Source organism: Amblyomma americanum, chromosome 4 (genome assembly GCF_052857255.1).
Source record: "Amblyomma americanum isolate KBUSLIRL-KWMA chromosome 4, ASM5285725v1, whole genome shotgun sequence".
Classification (NCBI taxonomy): domain Eukaryota; kingdom Metazoa; phylum Arthropoda; class Arachnida; order Ixodida; family Ixodidae; genus Amblyomma; species Amblyomma americanum.
Window position 1 is genome coordinate 179,888,420 of NC_135500.1, and position 21,684 is coordinate 179,910,103.

Below are 21,684 nucleotides of genomic sequence, written 5' to 3' on the forward strand. Positions count from 1 at the left end.
CGTTGAATCTTGGAGAGATTCTGTCATGTTCCGATTAGGTTTGCCGACTGGCATAGGGCCGAAAGCTGTTGATCTAAGCCGGCACTGCGGTTTTAATCTTTGCTTCAGTTATATCTTTATTGATTTATCGTCCTGTTCAGTTGAGTGCTCTCCAGTAAAAAGCTTCGTGAAAAAGTAAGCTGTCGTTTTTGGAGCTGACCTACAGCGGGCAGTCTAAACCTACTCTATCTCTTGTGGCAGCGGATGACCCAAATATGAAGTAATAATCTGTTGATCAATGCTCCATCTGGATAAGCTTTTTTTGGCACTTGGCAAATACGTCATTTACTGAACACATTTCGAGCTCTGTACCTATAAGCTCTTCACTGCGTTGGGGAGTTTTTGGTGAAGAAATTCGTCGAAATGAAAGTTGTCTGGACTGAGTGTAAGAAGTGGTATATATACTGGGATCATATTGTCCTTGTTGCAAGAGAGCTCGACCATCAAGCGCATCAAGCGCATTTCGCAAGTTTTTATGGGAAGTATCAGTTTCAGTCTTCCTTAGTTACAGAATTACTTTAAGTAAAACGTCTTTTTCTTTTACAATGGTACTTCACCCCTTTATTTTTCTGCAGTTGAGTTTGTTCACCTGGGAGCCTTATGGTTAGCCTGCAGCCAGCTTAGCGGCGGCTGGCGCTCAGCAAACTTAACATAGCGACCGGACACATGTGTTCATTCAGGTGCTTTTACATTCATTACGTTGACTTTTCATTTTAGTTTGCTGAATAAAATTTAGAAGCGAACCAAGAATAGCCTCACACCCAGCCGTAGGATGGAGCAAGACAAGTATGCGGCACGCACCATGGTTCAGTATGGGGAGCGGCCGCACTTATTTCTGCGATTACGTCCTTTCCGTCCGACTGGGATGCGTGGAGCAGCCCCGCCCCCAGCCCTATCTAGGCGGGCATGGTTGATTACACCCCCCCCCCCCCCCCCCTGTAGCGGCGACCCTGTCTAACTAAAATTTCAGTTGTCTGCTGATTGAAAACTCTGCTCCACCATTCTTTGGTTTAATATGCTTTATTTGTCCATTAACTATATGTATCTTCGAATAAAGCGCATTTCTCGGTGGCCTATGCCAGGCTCCTAACGGAAGCTTTATTTCCCCGCTTTAGCGCCCAGGACATGAGTTGAACTACAGAATGAAAAGACTTGTAAGGGTAAGGAGCACAGTTGCGTGACTTGAGCAGTATATATTTTTGTAGTAGGACGTCATGGCCCCATCACCTTTTTGCATGTCGAGACTTCAGGGCTGCGTCAAAGTGATGACAAATGCGCGCTAGGTGCATTACCATAGAACCAACCAGCAATGTCAACAATATTAAGGCACTCACTGTTAGTCCGCCCTTGTGCATGTGACTCTGCAGGCCTTTTCGCTGGCGACACGTTCGCATGGTTTCTAACGTTCAAGACTATGGTCTTTGATACCTTAGAGACATAGAACTGAATGGTGAACCAAGAAACTCATAACTTTCATGAGCAATGCTGAACATGTTTTGCTATTGCCATGTGGAACGAAAATTTGCGTCTTGCACCGTGCAGCGTTGACTTATTGTGACGGAAGTGAAAAACTATCGAGGACTTAAAGATTACATACCGATCAGCTTACCGCCCATTGTTTACAAGGCATTTATTAAGATAACCACTCATAGGATTAGAACAATCGTAGACTTCAACTAAAGGATCAGGCTGGACCAGGACCCTAAACAAGCCACCCCAGAGGCAGTATAGAGTGCTGTAGCCACTCTGCCGCCGCCGCCACCACTGCCGTCGTCGTTGCGAGATGCCGGAGGCCACCGGACATGTGATGATGGTGTTGGTGGTGCAAGTGTCATCCTCGGCGAGTACACAAGGCTCCTGCGCTGCAACTCCTGGGTGAGAAGAGGGCCTGTACCGGTCAGTTGTGGATCTTGATAGCCGTCTCAAGGTAGTAGCAGCAAGACCGCTTCGTTGCCTTGCTGACATGATCGATGCCCAGCCTGTGATGCGCTGTGAGGTAGCGATGACAGTCGTGCAATGCAGGATCCCGCGCTTAAATCATTACTTATGTATATGCGGGATCAGTCCCACAAACCTTTGAGCGGCTTGTGGAGAAGATAAGACATTGGAGCATTTCCTACTCTCTTGCCGGAGGTTTGCACATAGTCCACATACCTAAAAATCTGGGTTATTTTAAAATCTGTCTAGCGGGCACAGATGCCTCTGTCAATTTCTGCTAAAAGTAAGTCACTGAGAACTAGAGACGATGCATGAGCCAATAAAAATTCTTTCCCTTCTGAAGATAACCGGAGGAGATAATATAACGTTACTTATGTATATCATTACTTATGTATATGCGGGATCAGTCCCACAAACCTTTGAGCGGCTTGTGGAGAAGATAAGACATTGGAGCATTTCCTACTCTCTTGCCGGAGGTTTGCACATAGTCCACATAACTAAAAATCTGGGTTATTTTAAAATCTGTCTAGCGGGGACAGAGGCCTCTGTCAATTTCTGCTAAAAGTAAGTCACTGAGAACTAGAGACGATGCATGAGCCAATAAAAATTCTTTCCCTTCTGAAGATAACCGGAGGAGATAATATAACGTTACTTATGTATATCATTACTTATGTATATGCGGGATCAGTCCCACAAACCTTTGAGCGGCTTGTGGAGAAGATAAGACATTGGAGCATTTCCTACTCTCTTGCCGGAGGTTTGCACATAGTCCACATACCTAAAAATCTGGGTTATTTTAAAATCTGTCTAGCGGGGACAGAGGCCTCTGTCAATTTCTGCTAAAAGTAAGTCACTGAGAACTAGAGACGATGCATGAGCCAATAAAAATTCTTTCCCTTCTGAAGATAACCGGAGGAGATAATATAACGTTACTTATGTATATCATTACTTATGTATATGCGGGATCAGTCCCACAAACCTTTGAGCGGCTTGTGGAGAAGATAAGACATTGGAGCATTTCCTACTCTCTTGCCGGAGGTTTGCACATAGTCCACATACCTAAAAATCTGGGTTATTTTAAAATCTGTCTAGCGGGGACAGAGGCCTCTGTCAATTTCTGCTAAAAGTAAGTCACTGAGAACTAGAGACGATGCATGAGCCAATAAAAATTCTTTCCCTTCTGAAGATAACCGGAGGAGATAATATAACGTTACTTATGTATATCATTACTTATGTATATGCGGGATCAGTCCCACAAACCTTTGAGTGGCTTGTGGAGAAGATAAGACATTGGAGCATTTCCTACTCTCTTGCCGGAGGTTTGCACATAGTCCACATACCTAAAAATCTGGGTTATTTTAAAATCTGTCTAGCGGGGACAGAGGCCTCTGTCAATTTCTGCTAAAAGTAAGTCACTGAGAACTAGAGACGATGCATGAGCCAATAAAAATTCTTTCCCTTCTGAAGATAACCGGAGGAGATAATATAACGTTACTTATGTATATCATTACTTATGTATATGCGGGATCAGTCCCACAAACCTTTGAGCGGCTTGTGGAGAAGATAAGACATTGGAGCATTTCCTACTCTCTTGCCGGAGGTTTGCACATAGTCCACATACCTAAAAATCTGGGTTATTTTAAAATCTGTCTAGCGGGGACAGAGGCCTCTGTCAATTTCTGCTAAAAGTAAGTCACTGAGAACTAGAGACGATGCATGAGCCAATAAAAATTCTTTCCCTTCTGAAGATAACCGGAGGAGATAATGTAACGTTACTTATGTATATCATTACTTATGTATATGCGGGATCAGTCCCACAAACCTTTGAGCGGCTTGTGGAGAAGATAAGACATTGGAGCATTTCCTACTCTCTTGCCGGAGGTTTGCACATAGTCCACATACCTAAAAATCTGGGTTATTTTAAAATCTGTCTAGCGGGCACAGAGGCCTCTGTCAATTTCTGCTAAAAGTAAGTCACTGAGAACTAGAGACGATGCATGAGCCAATAAAAATTCTTTCCCTTCTGAAGATAACCGGAGGAGATAATGTAACGTTTACCGGGGGTAAAAACTAAGAAGTTCTAAAAAGCCACTGTTTGACGTTCCTGTCTCATTCATAAAAATTACAGGGCCAAACCTGCCAGTACAGTCCTGCACGCAAGAAAGCAAACTCGACTGAGGCAGTGAATAGAAAAGGTCCTTAATGTCTACTGAGAAGGCCCTCAGTTAAGTATGTGCTGAGCATTTGAGATAGTCCAGGACAGCGTCAAAGTTATTTGCTAGGAAAGGATCGTCAATGTGTAACAGGCTGAGTTTCTGTTGAAGGAATATCAAACTTTTACATCGTGACGAGTAAGGTTTCTGCAAGTATGAGCCACGCGCAAGTAAGCCACTGCTGCCGATCAGGTCATTGAAGGGCCGCATATAGGGCCGCAGTGAAGGCCGCATATGAAAGGTGATTAGAGTGCGCACGCTATTATGCGGCTGCAAGATGATGTCCCGTCTATAAACGAACAGGGACCATGCGGCGCGCTTTTCTGCATGATGCCCTTCGATTGCCGCTAATGCTAAAATCCTGTGAAGTGATAAGCTGTGGTTAGTGCAAGATTCTGGTTTATGGGAGTTTAACGTCCCAAAGCGACTCAGGTTATGAGGGACGCCGTAGTGAAGGGCTCCGGAAATTTCGACCTCCTGGGGTTCTTTAACGTGCACCGACGTCGCACAGTACACGGGCCTCTAGAATTTCGCCTCCATTGAAATTCGACCGCCGCGGCCGGGATCGAACCCGCGTCTTTCGGGCCAGCAGCCGAGCGCCTTAGCCACTGAGCCACCGCGGCGGCTTAGCGCAAGATTCGATCTTAATGTAACTAGAATGTGTTAGAAAAAGTGTTTTTGTTGTTTTGTGCCTGAATTATGCCAGAAACTAAATTTAGCTCAATTAGTTGCCCTCAAGGGAATAAGACATGAGAACTTTAATTCAGGAAAACATTTCTGACCTCTTTTACTTTGTAATAGATCACTTTTGCTACGTCCTCGCTCAAACCGCTACGAAGGCGGCACTAGGGACGGCTATATTTCATTAGTTTTAGTGATTAACACTTTGATTTGGTATCTCCTGCTTCTTAAGAAAACAGGCACAACTCGGGTTCTCAGCAGATTTAATGTGACAGGACTGCCTCTCCGTCGGACGTCATTAGCGCAGGGTTTTTCGAGAGCGTGCAGGGAACTCCGAAGTAGAGCAGCCGCCCCATGACCGCCCCATGCATACATAAAGCCTATACAGGGTGTCCCAGCCAAACTGGACCAGGAATTTTAAAAAAGCAAAGCGCTCTTCTGAAACGTAAACAAGTGAATGGTTTAAGCATTATGTGCCGTACCGGCAGCTATTCCTTTTTTTAGGTGTACCAATTTAACATTTTTTTTTAAACATTGCCTTAAACTTTACGGCGTCATCTGAAAATTTCGCAAGCGCTGTGGCAAATTTCCCACTGAGGTGTTTCCAACTGTAATTCTTTCGTGAAAAAAGAAAACCCTAGAGATATATAGAAAATTGGTGACAGAAGGCTCGCCGCATGCGAGGGCGCCTGTATTACAGCGCCCTCGCTTGCCACTAATGAAAAGAGCCTGTTGCCCAGGGCTAGGCTTTTTTTTGTGTGTTGGTTCCGTGATAGCATCGGCCGGCGGACAACGTGCTCCACCAGCAGTCGCTGCCGAACACCACGGAGCCAACGCACTCTCGAAGCCCATTCTTGGCGGCACAGAAGGCGCAAATGAGGGTTTTCATCAGCTAAGGTTTGAGGTCACCATAGTCAAGGAGCGCTTGCGCGCGGCGGTCGGCTGTCATGTAATTTTCTTTTTTTATCTCGCGGGTAAGCCTTTTCGCCTAAAAACAGTTGCGCTTAGCGTCGCCAGTTAGGAACAATTCAGTCGGAATTTTCTCACACCATTCGGCAACGATCTAGTTGACGCCTGAGGGTCTACCAATATATGTTTGTTTGTTAAAAATGTCGCCTAATAATTAGTCAAACAAGTAAAAAATACTGGTCGGTACAGTACATAGCGCCTAAACATACTTCCCGTGTTCAAATTCGGAAAACACCAAGATTTGTTTTTAAAATCTTGGTATATCTCAGCTGGCAGAGCCTGATTAGTCAAAAGCACAATGAAATTGAACGCGCGACTTCTGGGTGCAGGTTATGCAGCGCTTTCAAAGCGCGGCTGTCCCTCGGACGACTCGAATTGCCTCTGCTGCCTGTGCCGTCTGATGGTAAGCTGCCACCTTTCGCTTCCGGGCTTCGCTTTCGAGCTCTGCGGCTGCGTGGCGATGCTATGCTACAAGGCCGCGATGCGACGAGGGGCCGAAGATTGAACTTACACTTCAACCACGTCATCATAGTTCTTCAGTGACGCGCTATAACCAACGGCTCCCTTATCAAAAGCCTTGACCCAACAGGCGGGCAGGACGGTGGCCGAGCGTTTGCCAGCTCCTGTAATCGCGGCGCCAGCGCAGTAAAGTCGGCGGGTCCCGCCGCCGGAAACAGCACGGGCGTTTCTGCTTTTCTGAAAGCGATAGCCTTGCGTTTCAGCTGCCACCGGACAGAAGACACACGTTGATGGGTAAGCTATAAATCGCAAGCAACGCGTACTGTATCTAACGCTCTTGCTGCTGAAGCTAAATTCCAAATTCAAGGTATTTCAGACACATCTTCTGTTTGCGGTGAGCTACAGTCGTTTTTTCGTCTTTCAACGTAACAGGCATTTTGCGGGGCCACTGCAACTGTGAAGACAACTGCGAGTGTGACGTCTATTCCCGGTGCACCGACGGTTCTCATTAGCCGGCTGGGCCTTACCGATCCTCTGGGAGCGCTTACTGCGGACACTTCCTAGTACACGATGCTCGTATCGGTAAGGCTCCTCTTGTTTTTTCAACGTTTGTTATACTAAAGGGTTTCTACATGCCGGAAACCTAGAGTGACAGAACGCAGGGAGCATAAGGAATGTGTTTTTAATTTGTGGTTTTTATCGATGAGCATTAATAAACGCAAAAGAATAAACAACCGAATGGCGCCGGTGAGATCCGAACCCACGACCTCCGAATTTCGCGTCCGCTGCTCTAACAACTGAACTAGAGCGACGCCTGTCCAATCTCTTCTCTCGGGGGTATTTATGTGTAGTGTAACCGAACCTTGAGAGTGTTCACCATTGTTCACAAGATGTACTACGTCCGCCGCTACGGACTAGGGTGGCGCTGGTGAACGTTGTGAAGGTTTTCCCCGGAGGTAAGTTGCTCGTGAAATATTCTACGTAGACATGACGAAGACGCTGCGTCACCGCTGTTGCCGCGCGAGTGTAAAAAAGAAGGAATACGGCACACATAACAAAAGAAGAGCATACCCCATGCTTTTTATACTAACTCTGTATTGTTCACAATTGCAAACCAAGTTGGAAATGGTTCACATGCCTTCGGTCCCTGAACAAGCGTCACGGGGAGTGGCTCTGAAACATTCATTTCATTTAAATGCTGCATGTGGTTTTTTTAGAAAATGCTCTCCACGAATCGCCTTGCACCATTTGCCAGTTATTCCTGGCATGGTGCAACTGACGACTCGAACAAGATGAAATATAATATCATCGCCGGTCGCATATCGAAGTTGACACTAACATTGCTCCTAAAATATTGAGTTTTGTCTTGTCATTAGAAAACTGAGCACATTACGGCAGCGCCTTGCCTCGGAGAATGCCCAAAAATGACCACGCTGCATCGCCACGTGGCACCCCGCATTATATAAATAGAAACATCAGGATTTTTCGCATGCTTTCATGGCTCGATGTCTCTTTAGCAGACACTGATCTGTCTGAACGATGGGTAAAAACGTGAGACCAGCCAGACTCAATTTGAAGAGACAGATTCTGGCATCATGTTCTTCCAGACCTACATGCAGCTATTTATGCAAACGCATTCATCCTTTGCACTGTGAGTCTGATCTTTCACCTGCACCCCTGAAGCATGCCCCACGTCTCGCCTTGAATCTCCTGGCTAGTTTCATGCAGCCGCAGGGCTTTAGTATATGCTCTTTGTGCACGTTCTAGGCGTGTGCCCTATAATTCGCATCACGGTTTGACAGTCAACGACTACAGGTAATGCAGCCTGCACTGTGTCAGCGCAATTCCCTATTAAGCTGACCCGGCTATTTCGACAAACTCATGCCGGCACATGCTCATTATATACGTTTTTGAAGCCAACTCTGAAGAGCACATGACGCGTGCGCTGTGCGACCCTAATTGCAAACATTTTTGTGGACCTCAAAATGTTTTTTTTTCTTTTTTGTTTTTTAGCGTGGTTATAGCTTCGTACCTGTACTTTTAAGCCGAATAATGGCGTATATCCTATGCCGGACGGACATGGCCTCAATTTATTGTTTTCCATCTGCTAGGCAAGGAGATATGCGAAACACTTTGAATTAAGGTCACTTATTTTGAACAAAAGGAAAGAAAACAATACAGTTTTCAGTGCGCCACATTGCCTGAGTGAGACAGAAAGAAGAGGCTTAATTACATGAAAGGCTGAAAGCAGTATCAGTTGCTGCGCTTGACGGCTGGCAGCACAGAAATGAGCATAGTGCATACAACGGACAAACGACAGGGTTATTTGGAGGCTAAACGTAATTGGCTGACGATAATGATGATGATGACTGCAAGAACACGTGAAGCCGCGCAAACCAAAGGTACTGTTGGGATAAGAGATCTAACGTCCACAGCCGACACGCTGCCTATCAGGGGCATCACAGTGGAAGGCTCCGGATAAAGTTCGACCACACGAGGACCTGTAGCGTGCACTGACAATACAGAGCAAGCGAGTGTGAACGAAGCTCTCAAATAACGAAACCGCAACTGGTTGTCTGGTTTTAGCACCACCTGGTAGGCAAAATAAAACCTTATAAAATGTGTGTTGCGGTGTCCAATTAATAAGAAGATATCACCAAATTCTATAGACGCATACGTTGCGAACGAATGTCGATATAGAGTTGAAGCAGCTTTATCAAACAGAGCCCAAAAAACGCTTACAGATTTCAAAACCGAAAGTGGCGGCTTTTTTTATTCAGTATCAGTTGACCATATTTCATTTTTCAAAGCTTTGTTGCATTGTAAAGATTTGAAAAACAATTTTTCGGTCGTAGACAGAGAGTTTAGAGCTTAAAACTACAGAAAAGTTGAAAATGCGACATCAAACTTTGAACGAAGCTCTCAAATAACGAAACCGAAACTGGTTGTCTGGTTTTAGCACCACCTGGTAGCCAAATAAACCATTTAAAACGTGTGTTGCGATGTCCAATTAAAAAGAAGATATCACCAAATTCTAAGCACGCATAAGTTGCGAACGAATGTCGATATATAGTTGGAGCAGCTTTATCAAACAGAGCCCACAAAACGCTTACAGATTTCAAAACCGAAAGTAGCGGCTTTTTTTATTCAGTATCAGTTGCCCATATTTCATTCTTCAAGGTTTTGTTGCATTGCAAAAAATTGAAAAATATGCTTGCGGTTGAAGACAGAGATTTAGGAGCTTAAAACTGCAGAAAATTTGATAGTGGCAGCTTTTTTTATTCAGTATCAGTTGCCCATATATCATTTTTCAAGGTTTTGTTGCAATGCAAAGGATTGAGAAATATGCTTGCGGTTGAAGACAGAGATTTAAGAGCTTAAAACTACAGAAAATTTGAAAATGCGACATCAGACAGTGAACGAAACTCTCGAATAACGAAACCGAAACTAGTTGTTTGATATCAGCACCACCTGGTAGGCAAAATAAACCTTTTAAAACGTGTGTTGCAATGTCCAATTAAAAAAAATATCACCAAATTTTAAGCACGCATAAGTTGCGAAAGAATGTCGATATACAGTTGGAGTAGCTTTATAAAAGTGAGCCCACAAAACCCTTACAGATTTCAAAACCGAAAGTGGCTGCTTTTTTTATTCCGTCACAGTTGCCCATATTTCACTTTTCAAAGTTTTGTTGCAATATAAAGGATTGAAAAACAATCTTACGGTTGAAGGCAGAGATTTTAGAGCTTCAAACTACAGGAAAGTTGAAAATGCGACATCAAACTGTGAACGAAGCTCTCAAATAACGAAACCGAAACTGGTGCCAGATTTTAGCACCACCTGGTAGGTAAAATAAACCTTTTAAAACGTGTGTTGCGATGTCCAATTAAAAAAAAATATCACCAAATTCTAAAGACGCATAAGATGCGAACGAATGACGATATAGAGTTGAAGTTGCTTTATCAAACAGAGCCCAGAAAACGCTTACAGATTACAAAACCGAAAATGGCGGCTTTATTTATTCTGTATCAGCTGCCCAAATTTCATTTTTCAAGATTTTGTTGCAATGCAAAGGATTGAGAAATATGCATGCGGTTGAAGACAGAGATTTTAGAGCTTATAACTACAAAAAAGTTGAAAATGCGACATCAAACTGTGAACGAAACTCTCGAATAACGAAACCGAAACTGGTTGTTTGATTTCAGCATCACCTGGTGGGCAAAATAAACCATTTAAAACCTGTGTTGCAATATCCAATTAAAAAAAATTATCACCAAACTCTAAGCACGCATAAGTTGCTAAGGAATGTCGATATAGAGTTGGAGGAGCTTTATCAAGCTGAGCCCACAAAACAATTACAGATTTCAAAACCGAAAGTGGCGGCTTTTTTCATTCAGTCACAGTTGCCCATATTTCACTTTTCAAAGTTTTGGTGCAATTTAAAGGATTGAAAAACATTCTTACGGTAGAAGACAGAGATTTTAGAGCTTAAAACTACAAAAAAGTTGAAAATACGACATCAAACTCTGAACTAAGCTCTCAAATAACGAAACCGAAACTGGTGTCTGATTTCAGCACCACCTGGTAGGTAAACTAACCCTTTTAAAACGTGTGTTGCGATGTCCAATTAAAAAAAAATATCACCAAATTCTAAAAACGCATAAGTTGCGAACGAATGTCGATATAGAGTTGAAGTTGCTTTATCAAACGGAGCCCACAAAACGCTTACAGATTTCAAAAGCGAAAGTGGCTGCTTTATATAATCAGTATCAGTTGCCCATATTTCACTTTTCAAGGTTTTGTTGCATGGCAAAGGATTGAAAAATATGCTTGCGGTTCAGGACAAAGATTTTAGAGCTTGAAACTACAGAAAAGTTGAAAATGCGACATCAGAGTGTGAACGAAGCTCTCAAATAACGAAACCGAAACTGGTTGTCTGATTTCAGCACCAATTGGTAGGCAAAATAAACATTTTAAAACGTGTGTTGCGATGTCCAATTAAAAAGAAGATATCACCAAATTCTAAAGACGCATAAGTTGCGAACGTAGGTCGATATAGAGTTGAAGTTGCTTTATCAAATGGAGCCCAGAAAACGCTTACAGATTACAAAACCGAAAATGGCGGCTTTATTTATTCTCTATCAGTTGCCGAAATTTCATTTTTCAAGAATTTCTTGCAATGCAAAGGATCGAAAAATATGCTTGCGGTTGAAGACAGAGATTTTAGAGCTTAAAACTACAGAAAAGTTGAAAATGCGACATCAGACAGTGAACGAAGCTCTCAAAAAACGAAACCGAAACTGGTTGTCTAAATTCAGCACCACCTGGTAGGCAAAATAAACCTTTTAAAACGTGTGTTGCGATGTCCAATTAAAGAAAAAATAGCACCAAATTCTAAGCATGCATAAGTTGCGAACGAATGTCGATATAGAGTTGGAGTGGCTTTATCAAACTGAGCCCACAAAACGCTTGCAGATTTCAAAACCGAAAGTGGCGGCTTTTTTTATTCAGTATCAGTTGCCCATATATCATTTTTCAAGGTTTTGTTGCAATGCAAAGGATTGAGAAATATGCTTGCGGTTGAAGTCAGAAATTTAGGAGCTTAAAACTACAGAAAATTTGAAAATGCGACATCAGACAGTGAACGAAACACTCAGAAAACGAAACCGGAACTGGTTGTTTGATTTCAGCACCACCTGGTAGGCAAAATAAACCTTTTAAAACGTGTGTTGCGATGTCCATATAAAAAAAGATATCACCAAATTCTAAAGACGCATAAGATGCGAACGAATGACGATATAGAGTTGAAGTTGCTTTATCAAACAGAGCCCAGAAAACGCTTACAGATTACAAAACCGAAAATGGCGGCTTTATTTATTCTGTATCATCTGCCCAAATTTCATTTTTCAAGATTTTGTTGCAATGCAAAGGATTGAGAAATATGCATGCGGTTGAAGACAGAGATTTTAGAGCTTAAAACTACAAAAAAGTTGAAAATGCGACATCAAACTGTGAACGAAATTCTCAAATAACGAAACCGAAACTGGTTGTCTGATTTCAGCAACACTTGGTAGGCAAAATAAACCATTTAAAACCTGTGTTGCAATGTCCAATTCAAAAAAATTATCACCAAACTCTAAGCACGCATAAGTTGCTAAGGAATGTCGATATAGAGTTGGAGTAGCTTTATAAAAGTGAGCCCACAAAACCCTTACAGATTTCAAAACCGTAAGTGGCTGCTTTTTTTATTCAGTCACAGTTGCCCATATTTCACAATTCAAAGTTTTTTTGCAATGTAAAGGATTAAAAAACATTCTTACGGTGGAAGGGAGAGATTTTAGAGCTTAAATTTACAGGAAAGTTGAAAATGCGACATCAAACTGTGAACGAAGCTCTCAAATAACGAAACCGAAACTGGTGTTTGTTTTCAGCACCACCTGGTAGGTAAAATAAATCTTTTAAAACGTGTGTTGCGATGTCCAATTAAAAAAAAATCACCAAATTCTAAAGACGCATAAGATGCGAACTAATGTCGAAATAGAGTTGAAGTTGCTTTATCAAACGGAGCCCACAAACCGCTTACAGATTTCAAAAGCGAAAGTGGCGGCTTTATATAATCAGTATCAGTTGCCCATATTTCACTTTTCAAGGTTTTGTTGCAATGCAAAATATTGAGAAATATGCTTGCGGTTGAAGACAGATTTTAGAGCTTAAAACTACAGAAAAGTTGAAAATGCGACATCAGACAGTGAACGAAGCTCTCAAAAAACGAAACCGGAACTGGTTGTTTGATTTAAGCACCGCCTGGTAGGCAAAATAAACCTTTTAAAACGTTAGTTGCGATGTCCAATAGAGAAAAGATAGCACCAAATTCTAAGCACGCATGAGCTGCGAACGAATGTCGATATAGAGTTGGAGTAGCTTTATCAAACTGAGCCCACAAAACGCTTACAGATTTCAAAACCGAAAGTGGCGGCGTTTTTTATTCAGTATCAGTTGCCCATATTTCGCGTTTCAATGTTTAGTTGCATTGTAAAAAATTGAAAAACATTCCTGCGGTTGAGTACAGAGATTCTAGAGCTTAAAACTACAGAAAAGTTGAAAATGCGACATCAAACTGTGAACGAAGCTCTCAAATAACGAAACCGAAACTGGTTGTCTGATTTCAGCACTACCTGGTAGGCAAAATAAACCATTTAAAACATGTGTTGCAATGTCCAATTAAAAAAAAATTATCACCAAACTCTAAGCACGCATAAGTTGCTAAGGAATGTCGATATCGAGTTGGAGTAGCTTTATAAAAGTGAGCCCACAAAACCCTTACAGATTTCAAAACCGAAAGTGGCTGCTTTTTTTATTCAGTCACAGTTGCCCATATTTCACAATTCAAAGTTTTTTTGCAATGTAAAGGATTAAAAAACATTCTTACGGTGGAAGGGAGAGATTATAGAGCTTAAAACTACAGGAAAGTTGAAAATGCGACATCAAACTGTGAACGAAGCTCTCAAATAACGAAACCGAAACTGGTGTTTGTTTTCAGCACCACCTGGTAGGTAAAATAAACCTTTTAAAACGTGTGTTGCGATGTCCAATTAAAAAAAATATCACCAAATTCTAAAGACGCATAAGTTGCGAACTAATGTCAATATAGAGTTGAAGTTGCTTTATCAAACGGAGCCCACAAAACGCTTACAGATTTCAAAAGCGAAAGTGGCGGCTTTATATAATCAGTATCAGTTGCCCATATTTCACTTTTCAAGGTTTTGTTGCAATGCAAAATATTGAGAAATATGCTTGCGGTTGAAGACAGATTTTAGAGCTTAAAACTACAGAAAAGTTGAAAATGCGACATCGACAGTGAACGAAGCTCTCAAAAAACGAAACCGGAACTGGTTGTTTGATTTCAGCACCGCCTGGTAGGCAAAATAAACCTTTTAAAACGTGTGTTGCGATGTCCAATTAAAGAAAAGATAGCACCAAATTTTAAGCACGCATGAGCTGCGAACGAATGTCGATATAGAGTTGGAGTAGCTTTATCAAACTGAGCCCACAAAACGCTTACAGATTTCAAAACCGAAAGTGGCGGCGTTTTTTATTCAGTATCAGTTGCCCATATTTCGCGTTTCAATGTTTAGTTGCATTGTAAAAAATTGAAAAACATTCCTGCGGTTGAGTACAGAGATTCTAGAGCTTAAAACTACAAAAAAAGTTGAGAATGCGACATCAAACTCTGAACGAAGCTCTCAAATAACGAAACCGAAACTGGTGTCTGATTTCAGCATCACCTGGTAGCCAAATCAAACCTTTTAAAACGTGTGTTGCGATGTCCAATTAAGAAGAAGATATCACCAAATTCTAAGCACGCATAAGTTGCGACCGAATGTTGATATAGAGTTAGAGTAGGTTTATCAAACTGAGCCCGCAAAACGCTTACAGATTTCAAAACCGAAAGTGGCGGCTTTATTTATTCTGTATCAGCTGCCCATAATTCATTTTTCAAGATTTTGTTGCAATGCAAAGGATTGAAAAATATGCGTGCGGTTGAAGACAGAGATTTTAGAGCTTAAAACTACAAAAAAGTTGAAAATGCGACACCAAACTGTGAACGAAGTTCTCAAATAACGAAACCGAAACTGGTTGTCTGTTTTTAGCACCCCCTGGTAGGCAAAATAAACCTTTTAAAACGTGTGTTGCGATGTCCAATTAAAGAAAAAATATCACCAATTTCTAAGCACGCATAAGTTGCGAACGAATGTCGATATAGAGTTCGAGTAGCTTTATCAAAGTGAGCCCACAAAACGCTTACAGGTTTCAAAACCGAAAGTGGCGGCGTTTTTTATTCAGTATCAGTTGCCCATATTTCGCGTTTCAAAGCTTTGTTGCATTGTAAAGACGTGAAAAACATTTTTTCGGTCGTAGACAGAGAGTTTAGAGCTTAAAACTACAGAAAAGTTGAAAATGCGACATCAAACTTTGAACGAAGCTCTCAAATAACGAAACCGAAACTGGTTGTTTGGTTTTAGCACCACCTGGTAGCCAAATAAACCATTTAAAACGTGTGTTGCGATGTCCAATTAAAAAGAAGATATCACCAAATTCTAAGCACGCATAAGTTGCGAACGAATGTCGATATATAGTTGGAGCAGCTTTATCAAACAGAGCCCACAAAACGCTTACAGATTTCAAAACCGAAAGTAGCGGCTTTTTTTATTCAGTATCAGTTGCCCATATTTCATTCTTCAAGGTTTTGTTGCATTGCAAAAAATTGAAAAATATGCTTGCGGTTGAAGACAGAGATTTAGGAGCTTAAAACTGCAGAAAATTTGATAGTGGCAGCTTTTTTTATTCAGTATCAGTTGCCCATATATCATTTTTCAAGGTTTTGTTGCAATGCAAAGGATTGAGAAATATGCTTGCGGTTGAAGACAGAGATTTAAGAGCTTAAAACTACAGAAAATTTGAAAATGCGACATCAGACAGTGAACGAAACTCTCGAATAACGAAACCGAAACTAGTTGTTTGATTTCAGCACCACCTGGTAGGCAAAATAAACCTTTTAAAACGTGTGTTGCAATGTCCAATTAAAAAAAATATCACCAAATTTTAAGCACGCATAAGTTGCGAAAGAATGTCGATATAGAGTTGGAGTAGCTTTATAAAAGTGAGCCCACAAAACCCTTACAGATTTCAAAACCGAAAGTGGCTGCTTTTTTTATTCCGTCACAGTTGCCCATATTTCACTTTTCAAAGTTTTGTTGCAATATAAAGGATTGAAAAACAATCTTACGGTTGAAGGCAGAGATTTTAGAGCTTCAAACTACAGGAAAGTTGAAAATGCGACATCAAACTGGGCCTCTTCGATTATCCACCTCTGGCAGCCCGCAGGCAGCCCGCGGGCTACCAGAGCGCGCCGCCAGGCGCTCGATTTTCTCGGGCTGCTCCGCCCACTTCCGGTGGCTACCCAGAACGCGTTCGATTTTCTCTGGCTGGGCGGTTTCGGGCTGCCAGCTGGCAGCCAGACTCGCCAGGACGATTTTGTGCTGGCAGCGTCGTCTGCTAGTTCCACAGCTCTCCGCTCTGGCGGCTAGCAGACGACAAAATGGAGGGAGGCGCATTCGCGACAGCTTGGGTGGTTAATAGCTAGGGCGCAGAAACGGCGTTCGCGTTCGTATCTGTGCTGTTTTCCTAACCGTGTCTTATTTCGAGTGGAATCTCCGAGCCGTATCCTGTTTACTCGTTTCAACTGACGCTTCCTATTTCGGCCGCGCGAAGCGTTGTTTCCTCTCTTGATTACTTGAGAAGATAGGTTGGTTTCCGGTCGTATTTTATTTTACTACGTTCACGTCGGCATCTCTCTAAACTGCATGCATGCATGAGTGCTCTTGTACGCTGGCTTGCAGCTGGTAACCTTCTCTTCTTGCGGCGTCTACGATATATCTATTCTTGAATCAGCCGTATTTATCTTTGTTGCGTGTCTTGCAGGTTCAGCGGACGCTCCCGATTTGTTTTTCGAAGGACGATGGCCGCGCTTCGGATATCATATCGCAAATTTCGGCAGTTCTGCGTGGCGTCTCAAACGGGCGCGCCGTTATCTCTCTCAAACTCGTTAGCGCGCTTATATCTTTTCGTTTGCGCGGCGGGTACAGCTGTATTGTATATATTTATTTGCTTTTTTTTTCTCTTGCAGGCTCAGCGACCGCTAACGACGCCCGTTTCGTTCGCACCTCTGGGTTTCGGCTCGATCGTATCGGCATGCGCGCTCCGAGCGTCCCGTACACACGCGTGAGACGCGGTTCACGAGATAATTAACGGATGCATCGTATATATGAGACACGGGCGTCTCATATACGATATGCACCCGTTATCTCGTGAACTCCACGCGGTTGGTTTCCGGTCTTGTTTTATTGCAGCACATGTACGCGAGTGTCGGCGCGCTCCTCTGATGTGCATGCAAGCATATGTGCCGGCGTGCATGCGTTGTAGCGCTTTTTGCTGCTGGCTTAAGTGGTATCTAATTCTTAGTTTGTGGCGTCTACGATATCGATATCTCTCTTCTGGTATCAACATATCTTAAATTTGGTTCGTCTCTTGCAGAGGTTGAGCGATATCGTTCTGTTTCGGACAGCACTTCGGCATCCAGCTCTGCTCGGCACCCGTGCGGCATCACTTTGGTGCCGACATGCATGCGTGCGCGTGTAAGCTTACGGGTAGTATCTTATTCTGTTTCTTTGGCGGTTTACGTATGTCTAGCAGGAGTCATTCGTTCTGCATGCTATATTTTTGCATCTTATTCGGCCCTTATTTATACGTCACCTCCCTTCCAACGCTTTCACTTCATACGTTCATTTCGGAGGAGATGGCCGCGCCGCTGAGAATCATCTTGGAAGGTGTGGAGAGAGAAATTTTTGAGGTAGTCGACGACACCGGTGCGCCCATTGTCCACGGAAACCAGCGCCTTTATGTGACAGCAGGTACGTACGTACGTGTACCTTTCTCGCTTGTATGTATATGCAATATTTGATCAGTACTTAATGCGCAACATATATATGCTCTCCTTTGGTTGCAGACAACGTGCAGGTTTGGCTGAATGCGCCGGCAGCCCCCGTCCCACATACCATCGAGCCCGAGGAGTTGTGGCCTCGGGCCAAAGTTCTTTTCCTGATTCAAGAATATAAAAATTTCAAATCAGACCCTTCTAAACGCCTAAAAACTAAAAGACAACTCTGGGAAAATTTGGCAGATTTAGTGAATTCCAAATTCGGTTGCCATTTGACCCATTCGCAAATTGAGAACAAGTGGAGAAATCTAGAGAGAAAATATAAAACGGTGCGACAGCATAATAGCCAGTCAGGGGCGGACCGGAGAACATGCGAGTTTGAAGAGTAAGTATACGTAGAACATGATCTCAGTAGAGATAATTAACTTCTACTGAATGGAAAACTTTGTTTTCCTGATTCTACATACGTGACTTTTGCCCCGGAAGCAGTTTAGTCATTCCACAAACCTGTGAATTAAGTATGTTGCAGCATTTTTTACTTTTTTGGTGCAGGTAGATTTTGTGACAGAATAATTAACTCTACCAATTTTGGACATCTTTTGTCTAAATAATGTAATTCCTGTTGTAATTTTAGGGTGTTATAGATTACACAGCAACATTTGGGCAGATAAATTGACTGTCTTTTTGTCAATTGCATACAGCTGCTGAGAGGCATGAACCCGGACTTTGTGCTCATGTCAACAGCTTTGCTGCTGGGCAACTATCGGGCATTATGCATGCCGGCCATGGTTATAACCTAGCTATACATGTGTCTTGCGTCGCTGAGTAGATGTGTCAAGCTTTATGCATGAAATAATATGTTTGTACACATATTAAGTGATGTCATATATATGTGTCAAATGGATCATAATTTTTTTTTTGTCCTCAGGGAGCTCGCTGAAATTTTTGAAAAAGCTGACAGCATCAACCCACCCTACCTGCTGGGGCCAGGACTCGTCCGGAGCGTCCAAGAGTGAGTCATTTTTTTTTCTGCACACGACAAGTGCGACAGGGAATTTACATGCACTGTAGCTCAGGCATTGCCGAAATAAGAACTAGTAAATTGGGTTTGCCTCCTAGCCATATAGCGGAATCCTTATGGCACCACTACACAGCAAATGGCCTCAGATAGTGAGGAATGTTTTCCTTAAAGATTTAAAGTTTAAAGGGTGCAATGTGCTCCATTACATGCCGAAAGAACCAATCCAGTTGCTTGGTTGCTTTTGAAAAAGACAGTGCATGTCGTGCAAAACATATTTGAAATCAAACACTACCAGGGGTTTCCCCAAGTATAAAATCAGAGGAATGTTGAAGCTAGGGGAGTAGCGGTAGTCATTTTTCAGTTTTTAATTGTGTCTTGATGTGGCACGTAGGACTAGAAAGGCTCATGACTGCAACACTCATGTCAAAGAGTGCCAACAATTGCTTCGCTTTAGACAAGGATACAAGTCATATATCAAGAGACAAAAGTAAGGAACAAGGACTGCATGAAATGTGTCCAGAAACGGCGCAGTAGCTCGGACTACTAATAAACCTTACAAGAAGAAATATCGCTGTCAGTCGCCTATCAAAGACTTGTTAAACTCTGCAAAACACGCATCTTTGCTCTGAACATAACAGATAGAGTCAGTAATTAAACACACACACCAAAAGTCATGTGCATGCTGAACACTACGCACATGTGGAAGGTGTACATCAGAGCTTTAATATCAGCCGTGATGATTTGCATGACACTGAAACATCTAGGTAGCAAAATTTATGGCTGCTACACACAGTTGGTTAAATATGTACAAGCACAGGCTCTTCGCATTGTCCGACTATTCACTCAATAATTATAAAGCAATCAAGAAATCATCACGGCTGATATCAAAGCTCTGATGTGCACCTTCCACGTGTGCGTAGTGTTGAGCATGCGCATGACTTCTTGGTGTGTGTGTTTAATTACTGACTCGATCTGTTAAGTTCAGAGCAAAGATGCGTGTTTTGCAGAGTTTAACAAGTCTTTGATAGGCGACTGACAGCGATATTTCTTCTTGTAAGGTTTATTAGTATTCCGAGCTACTGCGCCGTTTCTGGACACATTTCATGCAGTCCTTGTTCCTTACCTTTGTCTCTTGATATATGACTTGTATCCTTGTCTAAAGGGATGCAATTGTTGGCACTCTTTGTCATGAGTGTTGCAGTCATGGGCCTTTCTAGTCCTACATGCCACTTGAAGACACAATTAAAAACTTATATATCTGTGTGTTTCCTAGTAATAAAATGACTGGACTGCCACAAATATATGGCACATTCTCAGCCACATTCCTAGCAGTTACATCCACCAGTTAGGTATGAAAAAAATTCACTACAAATTAAGGAAGGGCCTTCAGAGAAACAAGGGTGTGTGTAGGGAAGCCACTGAACCTCGCACAGAATGATATGGCAGGCAATAAACAGCTGGTTTAAGGGCACATGGAAGGTCACATGCGTTGAAAAATTTTACTTTGTCTACAAATGAGTGGTTTTTCTTGATTAATGTGGCCAACATGTGAAATAGTGGCCCAATACATTACGAACATTATGGCACCACATATATAAGGCTTCATGTTTTGAGCGATATTGTGCCATCCCTGACGGCAATCGAGAATTACTGGGAATAAAATGCTCTAATTTTTTTGAAAATGGACCTTGATACGTTTGAAATGACATTGAGCTGTTGAAATTACTTTGCACTTCTTGAAAAATTCTGTGCTCTAGCTTATTTGTAAATGTAACTGTGGTGTGCGCATTACAAAGTTCCTCCTATATTTTTTTTAATGGCTCTTTAGAGCACAACAATAAATTTGACAGATTAATTTCATAGGGTAGACCTTTTTGAACAAAATGACAAAGCAATCTGCACTGCTAAATAATTTATTTGGCTAAACTGAAATTGAAAAGCCTTTGATAGAATTTTAATTCCTGTTTCGTAAATGGTGTGAAAGAGGCTCCAAACCAAAGTTTCTCAGCTGACTTTTGCTGCCAGCAGAATTATGTACGAAATTAAATGACTACAAAATGAATGACAGTGCCCTTTGTGTAGGGATAACACATATGCACTACAAAGTCTCTGTTCTTTAGTGCAAGGAGTGCATAATGATGTCGCATTGTTTTGCCACCAGCAGCCAGGCTGAACCTGCAGCCAGCCCCCAGCCTGTCCCCAGCAGGGTAACTGCCACAGCGAGCCCAATTCCCGACAGCTCGCAACCAAGCACGAGCAGGGGCAGCACTAGTGCTGGCGACTCGCAGCCCCCAAGCCCATCCGCGCAGCCTAGCCCCCTGCAACAGCAACCAGGCCCAGCCAGGAAGAGGCCCAGGACAGACACCTCTCGTGCAGTGCTCGAGAGTGCCGTCGCCCATCTTGAGGTGGCCGAAGCTAACAGACAGCAGCGGCACAGGGAGCGCATGGCTCTTGAAGGGAGGAAGGTTGCTGCTGTAGAGAGGAGGACTGCAGCTCTTGAGCGGGTGGCTGCAGCACTTGAACGGCGCGAGCTTGTCTCACTCTGTTCTCCGATACATGCCCCAGCTCATTCCCCAACTCATTCCCCAATTCATTCCCCAATCCGTTCTCCAGTCCGCTCTCCAAGCCCTCCTTACTATAATGCTTAGTTTTAATGTTTCGTTTTTTGTCTAGTCAGCGCTTTTTATATTTAATTTTCATGGATAATTGCTGGTATATGTTTGTGTTCAGTTCCGTATATTTCCGCTAAGTTGCTATGCACTACCTCGATGGAAAGAAACGCGAACCCAGCGCCAACACGCTCCGCTGTTTCAATTTCTTTTCACCGCGGTTTTACTTCGGTGATAGCAAAAACACATTAGACTCGT

The 21,684-nt window shown here is 42.6% G+C and overlaps 1 protein-coding gene and 1 long non-coding RNA gene across 2 annotated transcripts in view; both read left to right on the forward strand.

The window, feature by feature from the left end:
* Positions 1-5,684: 5,684 nt before the first annotated feature.
* LOC144130474 (uncharacterized) overlaps positions 5,685-21,684 on the forward strand; it is a 37,588-nt gene continuing 21,588 nt past the window's right edge. The window contains exons 1-3 of the long non-coding RNA XR_013314105.1: positions 5,685-5,820; positions 6,170-6,243; positions 6,732-6,881. This is a non-coding gene — a long non-coding RNA (uncharacterized LOC144130474). The remainder of the gene's footprint in view (positions 5,821-6,169; positions 6,244-6,731; positions 6,882-21,684) is intronic.
* LOC144127697 (uncharacterized) lies at positions 16,151-21,465 on the forward strand. The gene is made up of 4 exons (XM_077660620.1): positions 16,151-17,770; positions 17,866-18,181; positions 18,725-18,808; positions 20,979-21,465. Exons 1-4 carry the CDS (start codon positions 17,479-17,481, stop codon positions 21,463-21,465), a joined length of 1,179 nt encoding a protein of 392 aa, XP_077516746.1. The 5' UTR covers positions 16,151-17,478.